Raw genomic sequence first — 8,661 nt, forward strand, 5'->3', positions numbered from 1 at the left:
TGTTCCACAGCACTAATTATTCGAGAATTGCAAATCAAAACAACAATGAAATATCACCTCACACCTGTCAGAATGGTTATCATCAAAAAGTTTGCAAATAACACATGTTGGTGAGGATATGGAGGAAAAGGAATCCTCCTACACTGTTGGTGGGAATGTAAATTGGTACGGCCACTATGGAAAACAGTATGGAGGTTCCTTAAAAAACGAAAAATAGAGTTACCATATGATCTTGCAATCCCACTCCTAAGTACATATCAGGGGAAAAAATGAAAACACTAATTTGAAAAGCTACATGTACTCCAATGACCATAGCAGCACTATTTACAATAGGTAAGATATGGAATCAACCAAAATGCCCATCACAGACAAATGGCTAAACAAGATAAAGAAGATGCGATATACTGAAATTATGCCATTTGCAGCAACATAGATGGACCTACAGAATATTATGCTTAGTGAACTAAGTCAGACAAAGATAAATACTGTACAATATCACTTCTATGTGGAATCTTAAAAATGCTACAAATGAGTGTTTATGCAAAACAGGAACAGATTCACAGATATAGAAAATAAACTAGTGGTTACCAAAGGGGAGAGAGAAGGGAGGAGGGCAAATTAGGGGTATGGGATTAAGAGATACAAATTATCATGTATAAAACAGATAAGCAACAAGGATATATTGTATAGCACAGGGAATTATAGCCATTATCTTGTAATAACTTTTAAAGAAGTATAATCTGTAAAAGTACTGAATCACTATGCTCGACACCTGAAACTGAGACAGGCTGGGACCTGGGATCCTTTGCTGCTGTGCTTGCACCTGGACAAACGTCTCTTCCAGCAACAAAATACAGAGAAACTATAAGGGACTAAAAATAACTGCCTGCATGCACAGTTGGGCAAATTACTAACAAGATACAAAAAGACCAAAACCCAGCAAAAGCATGGCATCGGGAGTAAAAGCAGGATGCCGCACACGCACCCTGCACACAGCACCACCAAGCGGGTGGGCAGACCACCTAAGTCACCCTTCCAACCCGACCCCTGGACCCACCCCTACCCTCACCCCATATAAGGAACCAGCTTGCTGCCCCCTCAGCAGGAGAGGAACAAGGGAACCTGTTACTTGTTTTCACTCCCTCCTGCTGTAGCACCAGTCACAATAAAGCCTTGCCTGTATTTGTCTGGCCTCTTATCAATTTCTATTGATTAAGAAAGCCAAGAACCCTGGTCGGTAACAAAACTAGTATAATCTTGTAAATCCATTGTACTTCAGTGAACAAATGTAAACACATTAAAGTAACATAGACCCAGCTTGACTGCCAGCAAATCCAGCTACCACCACCAGAGCCACAAAGCCTTTTAGCTTAACACTAGTGCCATGAGATCAGTCATATGAAAAGTTAAATTATGCCAATTAACATCTTATATACATAATTCTAATATTAATTGTACTAGATTTTAAGCCTCTTAGAACAAGGATAATATTTTTCTCATTTTTGTGTCCTACATAGCACCTATTTCAATACTTGTTAAATATATCTTCTCCCTCCACTAGACTGTAGGCTTCATTAGAAAAGGGATTTTCGGGCTGCCCTGGTGGCACAGTGGTTGAGAGTCCGCCTGCCGATGCAGGGGACATGGGTTCGTGCCCTGGTCCGGGAAGATGCCACGTGCCGCGGAGCGGTTGGGCCCATGAGGCATGGCCGCTGAGCCTGCGCGTCTGGAGCCTGTGCTCCACAACAGGAGAGGCCACAGCGGTGAGACGCCTGCGTACCGCAAAAAAAAAAAAAAAAAAAAAAAAAGAAAAGGGATTTTTTTTTTCTCTTATTTTAAACAGTGTACCCAGTTTCTAACATGTATTGGGCAAAAAATAACATTCAATACATTTTTTTTAGAAATTAAAAGAAGAAAAAAGAAAGAACATTGACTTGAATGAATCTGGGCTCGTAAAAATTAAACATTTGGGGCTTCCCTGGTAGCTCAGTGGTTAAGAATCTGCCTGCTAATGCAGGGGACACAGGTTCAAGCCCTGGTCCGGGAAGATCCCACATGCCGCAGAGCAACTAGGCCCGTGCACCACAACTACTGAGCCTGTGCTCCAGAGCCCACGAGCCACAACTACTGAGTCCACGTGCCACAACTACTGAATCCCGCGTACCTAGAGCCCGTGCTCCGCAACAAGAGAAGCCACCACAACGAGAAGCCCGTGCACCGCAACGAAGAGTAGCCCCTGCTCGCTACTACTAGAGGGAGCCCGCGTGCAGCAACAAAGACCCAACACAGCCAAAAAACAAACAAATAAAAAAGAAAAAAAATTAAACATTTGGGTTCTTGTGATTTATCAGTAAAATAAATCATAAACAAAAATTTGTGGATTCAGATACTTTATAAAAAGGTACTGACAGGTCTAAAGATAAAATTTTGAATCAGCTTTTGGAGGGGAGGGTGGTTTGGGGCAAGGCATTTATGTATTCCCAGCTTCATTTATTTATTTTTTGAAATATTTATTTATTTGGTTGTGCTGGGTCTTAGTTGTGGCAGGTGGGCTCCTTAGTTGCGGCTCACGGGCTCCTTAGTTGTGGCACGTGGGCTCCTTAGTTGTGGCATGAGAACTCTTAGTTGTGGCATGCAAACTCTTAGTTGTGGCATGCATGTGGGATCTAGTTCGCTGACCAGGGATTGAACCCAGGCCCCCTGCAGTGGGAGCGTGGAGTCTTAACCACTGCGCCACCAGAGAAGTCCACTGAGCTTTATTTTCCCTACTCCATCCTGATGAATCTTAGAAGAAAACAAAGACTGGGTTAGAAGATCATCTCTACAGTCTCTTCCAGCTCCAAATTCCTGTGGTTACGATTTGTATAACCCAAAAGGATGTAGGTGTATAAGCAGATGCTGCCTTATTAACTGGAAGGGTCAAATGACTTTTTATGAAAATAAACCATAAACAAAGCCAGCTCCAAGATGGCCTCCCACAGTCCATCTCCTGATATTCACACGCTGTGTAGTCACCAGTCAGATCTTACTACAGTTGGTCTATTTGATCATTAGCATACAGCAGAAGTAACTGTCATTTTCTAGATTAGGTTATAAAAATAAAAGGTGAGAAATTGAAGCCTTGTGCCAACAGCAATGTGAATGCATCTGGAAGTGGATTCTCCTCAAAGCCTCAGTCAAGCTTTCAGAAGATGGCAGCTTGACTGCAACTTCAAGAGCCAGAACCATTTGGCTAAGCTGTTCTTGGGTTCTGAACCCTTAGAAATTATATGAGAGTTGTGAGACCCGGAGCTGCGGACGGGCGGGCGGCCCAGCGAGCCGGCGACAGAGCGGCGGGCGTGGGGTTCGGGAGCCGAGCGCTGGCCTCGCGTCAAGTCGGGCCGAGCCGCGCCGCAGCCGCCGCCGCCGCCGCCGCCCCCCGCCCGCAGCCAGCGACCCGCCTCGGGCGCGCCCCCGCTCTGCGCTGTCTCCGATGGCGTCCGCCTCCGGGGCCATGGCGAAGCATGAGCAGATCCTGGTCCTCGACCCGCCCACAGACCTCAAGTTTAAAGGCCCCTTCACAGATGTAGTCACTACAAATCTTAAGTTGCGAAATCCATCGGATAGAAAGGTGTGTTTCAAAGTGAAGACTACGGCACCTCGTCGATACTGTGTGAGGCCCAACAGTGGAATTATTGACCCAGGGTTGACTGTGACTGTTTCAGTAATGCTGCAGCCTTTTGACTATGACCCCAATGAGAAGAGTAAACACAAGTTTATGGTACAGACCATCTTTGCTCCACCAAACATTTCAGATATGGAAGCCGTGTGGAAAGAGGCAAAACCCGATGAATTGATGGATTCTAAATTGAGATGTGTATTTGAAATGCCCAATGAAAATGATAAATTGAACGACATTGAACCCAGCAAAGCCGTTCCCCTGAACGCTGCGAAGCAGGACGGGCCCGTGCCAAAGCCACACAGTGTTTCCCTCAATGATACTGAGACGAGGAAGCTCATGGAAGAGTGCAAGAGGCTCCAGGGAGAGATGATGAAGCTATCGGAAGAAAACCGACACCTGAGAGATGAAGGCTTAAGGCTCAGAAAGGTAGCACATTCGGATAAACCTGGATCCACCTCAGCTGCATCGTTCAGAGATAATGTCACCAGTCCTCTTCCTTCACTTCTTGTTGTAATTGCAGCCATTTTCATTGGATTCTTTCTAGGGAAATTCATCTTGTAGAGTGAAGCATGCAGAGTGCTATTTCTTTTTTTTTCTCTTGACCAGAAAAAGATTTGTTTACCTACCATCTCACTGGTAGTGTGGCCCACAGTGACCATTCTTTGTGTGTACAGCGTCATATAGGCCTCGCCTGTAACAGTCTCACGGTTAGAAACACAGTAAGAGCAGAGTGTTGGGCTCCCGGACAGCGTGAACGTCACCAGACCATCCCTAGCAGGTGTCATTGCACATTCAGTCCTTTATGAAATTCATAAATAAAGAATTGTTCTTTCTTTGTGGTTTTAATAAGAGTTCAAGAATTGTTCAGAGTCTTGTAAATGTTATTTTAATAATCCCTTTAAATTTTATCTGTTGCTGTTACCTCTTGAAATATGATTTATTTAGATTGCTAATCCCACTCATTCAGGAAATGCCAAGAGGTATTCTGTGGGGAAATGGTGCCTCTTACAGTGTAAATTTTCTCCTTTACCTTTGCTAATATCATGGCAGAATTTTTCTTATCCCTTGTGAGGCAGTTGTTGACTGAGTTTTTCATCCTTCCAACCCTGTCCCATGGTATTTAACACAAAAATAATAAAACTGTTAACAGATTCTTGCTCGAAAAAAAAAAAAGAAAAAGAAATTATATGAGATAATGTAAATATTTCTGTTGTCTTAAGTTGCTAAATTTTGGGGTAATCTATTATGCAGCGATAGATATTTAACACACTTTTTCATCCCAAACTTCTCCCCCTGTCCTGGGGCACATGACTATACTAAGTCCACCATTCCTGGAAACTATGCAATTTGTTTGGCGTCATACACTTCATAAGAAAGATATAAGTTAGCGCAAGCATTTTCTTAGCCACCTGGTTTTAAAACTCAGCTACACTCAAGCCACAACTTAAAAAGAAAAAGAAAAAAAGCTACATTATTGCATGTAGCTGTGGTTTCATTATGATTTCCATCTCTTCTGTTTCAAGATCACACCTTGCCTTTGCCAAAAATGCCCTTCTTTCATGGCTGTCCAATTGCTGCATTACTCCCTGTCATGCTTTCTTGTTTGGTCTTCCTATGAACCAACTGATTACTTTAACAGAAACACATTTCAGAGTGCTTGTTTCTCTTTCAGTACTCCTCCAAGTCATATATTTGCTTTTTATTCTATGACAAAATGACCTTAAAGAACTTTGAAGACTGTTTTTATGTCTACGAAATTTTAAAAATTAATACGTGTGAAATTCAACTGCTTTGTGCATTCAAATTCCCATCTTAGGAGGTAATGTATACAAACGTCTTTGAATATTTCCTGGAATATGTGTTCAATCCAACTATTATTTATATAGAAGTGCTGGCTGACACCCTATGATATAGACAAGGAAAAGCTTAATGTAAGAGAGTGCTTAGTACCTGGAGACCAAATGTGGAAGAGATATCCAGTTAGGCTCTACAGTGGATGTCAAGTTCAGAATAGCTCCCTTAATTCTAATCAAGACACCTCCACAGCAATGATTTCTCCATCATCTGTCATATAGTCATGAACAAAGTTGCTCTCTCTTAAACGCCTCCTGATATGCCAGAGAAAAGCCATTGTATAATGATAGAGCCAAAGTGACTCAAAAACCTCTGTGGACAGGAACAGTTATTAACGCATCACTATGCCTTTGGGCAAACGCATTTCTTAGATTTTAAACTTGCAAATTTCTGTCCCGTGTCTGTAGGAAACCAGGTATACATCTTACCTAATCTGCGAAGTTATAGGCCTCAAACAGTATCTTACATCAAAGGTACACATAGACTGGCGATGCAGTCTGGTGAAGAATATAAATTCTGGTAAAACTAGGAATTACTAAACTTACACAGAGAAAGCACCAGCAAAGGCATAGTGCTTCCTATTCCTCTGATATGGGATTGTGAGAGCAATGGGGGAGGAGAGAGAAGGGAGGCCATGGGGGATCATGACCCTAAGGAGAACCACAGTATCCTTACTCCACAGGAAAGAGGGAAAAGAGGAATGAATACAAGGCAAGAAGTTCTGTGCTTAGAGACTCACGAAAAGGCATAAGTGCTGCAAAAGAAGATTTTGTTCCTAACTCATTTATACTTCCGGTCTCCTCGATCTAGACTTTTTGAGAAAAGGAATGGATTCATCAAGAAGAAATTTATTCCTAGCTTCTATTCCTAGATCTTAACAGCTAAAGCTAAAAGCTGATGAGTTTATAGCCATCGCAATTTTTCTTGCACCAAAGTCATAACACCCTAAAAGTAATTGTGCAGACAATTACTTGTGGGTCAGTGCTAAGGCCAATTAAGGCTTTGGAAAATGATGCTTTCGTTTTCTTTCTTCCTTCTTTTTTTTTTTTTTTTTTCTGGTGAATTCATTTTGAAGAACCAAAATTTATTTTCTTTTTTTCCCCTGTCTTTATTGAGGTATAACTGTCAAAGAAAAATTGTATGTATTTAAGACATACAACTTGATGTTTCAACATATGTATACATTGTGAAATAATCATCACAATCAAGCTAACATAGGAAAATGATCTTTTCAAATAAAATACATTTGAGTTACAAACTATTCCCCCATGATTTTATAAAAGAAATGAAAGCAAAGTGTAAAAAATTTAAATTATGGCATATTAGGACAAGAAAAAGCAGTTACTTGGTGTTGTCTAGACAAGCATTCAGAGAACAGTGATAGTGTTATTTATTCTTATTTTGCCACCTATTGAGAAAAAGATATATCAATTTTCATATTGTAAATAAGTTGCTGAAGGTGATTACGTTCCTATTTTTTTTTCAAGTGAAAAAGGAAATTAGAAATTTAGCATAGGGCTCCCCTGGTGGCACAGTGGTTAAGAATCCACCTGCCAATGCAGGGGACACTGGTTCGAGCCCTGGTCCGGGAAGATCCCACATGCTGTGGAGCAACTAAGCCTGTGCGCCACAACTACTGAGCCTGCACTCTAGAGCCCGCGAGCCACAACTACTGAAGCCCACGCACCTAGAGCCCGTGCTCCACAACAAGAGAAACCACCGCAGTGAGAAGCCCGTGCACCACAATGAAGAGTAGCCCCCACTCACCGCAACTAGAGAAAGCCCGCGCACAGCAACGAAGACCCAATGCAGCCATAAATTAATTAATTAATTAATCAAATTTAAAAAAAAGAAATTTAGCATAAAATATATATTATTGTACCTGGGCAGACCTTTGAGAGCAAAAGATCTCTTACAATCTCATTATAATGAAACTAATAATGCCCCTGGCATATATTAGTCAGCTGTGATCTTGAACTTAGGTGGTCACGTGTACCCCAAACACATGTAATTAATTTGACCCAATATCAGTTATCTTTTTTATATATTTTTTTAACCATAACAGCCACCCATAAACTTAGTAGATTAAAACTGCAAGCATTATTAAGCTGGTCTTGGCTGGGCTCACTCATGAGTGTGTGGTCAGCTGCTGGGTTAGGTAAGTGGCTCCGCTTCTGGGGATGGGCTTGTCCCTCAGCTGGGACAATTCATCTCTGCTCTACACGGTCACGTGACCTTGAGCTAGTGACCTAACCTCTCTGATCTTCTCTGCTGGATCATTCTCATTAAAACACAAATATGTTGTTATTTCTCTCACTCACAAACACTGCACTTTCATTTCCAGCTATCCCACTCTCAGCTCATTTTTATAACAAAACTCTTTCAAAAAGGAGTCTATACTCACTGTCTTCAATTCCAAAATTCCTGTTCTTGCTAAAATCTACTCCAAAGGGTTTTAGCCCATGCCACTCTGCTCAAACTGCTCTCGTCAAGGTCACCAATAACCTTTACATTGCTCAATCCAACGATCCACTCATTTCCCCATCCTCATCTTACCTGACCCATCAGCAGCAGCATTTGACATGTATCATGTCATTTTGACATGTATCAGCATTTGACATGTTTCTCCTTGAAACACTTCCTTTATCTGGCTTCCAGGCAGCATACACACCTGGTTGTCCTCCTACCTCACTAGCTTCTCCTTCCAGGTCTCCTTTGCTGGCTCCTTCTCATCTTCCTGATCTCTTAATGTCAGAGTTCCTCCAAGCTCAGTCCTTGCCTTTTCCCCTCCCCTTCATCTTCCCTCCCCTCTTCTCTTCTGTCTGTACTGACTTCCTTGATCCCATCAGGTCTCCTAGTTTTAAGTATCATCAATAACTCCAAATTTATATCCCCATCCTGGACCGCTACCCAAAATTCAGACATTTATATCCAGCTGCCTACCAGATATCTCCACTTGGATGTTATATAATCCTTTTGTTGTTGCAACAAATTATCGCAAACCCAGTGGCTTGAAACAACACGAATTCATTACCTTACATTTCTGGACGTCAGAAGTCCAACATGGGTCTCGCTGGTCTACAGTCAAGGTGTCAGCAGAGTGGCATTTCTTTCTAGAGGCTCTAAGGAGAGAATCCATTATCTTG

At 41.9% G+C, this 8,661-nt stretch overlaps 1 protein-coding gene across 1 annotated transcript; it reads left to right on the forward strand.

Annotated features, from left to right (window-relative positions):
* Positions 1–3,407: 3,407 nt before the first annotated feature.
* LOC132433910 (vesicle-associated membrane protein-associated protein A) lies at positions 3,408–4,813 on the forward strand. Its single transcript, XM_060025285.1, has one exon. The coding sequence runs from the start codon at positions 3,473–3,475 to the stop codon at positions 4,220–4,222; it is 750 nt and encodes a 249-aa protein (XP_059881268.1). The 5' UTR covers positions 3,408–3,472; the 3' UTR covers positions 4,223–4,813.
* Positions 4,814–8,661: the final 3,848 nt, after the last annotated feature.

Source organism: Delphinus delphis, chromosome 11 (genome assembly GCF_949987515.2).
Source record: "Delphinus delphis chromosome 11, mDelDel1.2, whole genome shotgun sequence".
In the NCBI taxonomy this organism is placed as follows: Eukaryota; Metazoa; Chordata; class Mammalia; order Artiodactyla; family Delphinidae; genus Delphinus; species Delphinus delphis.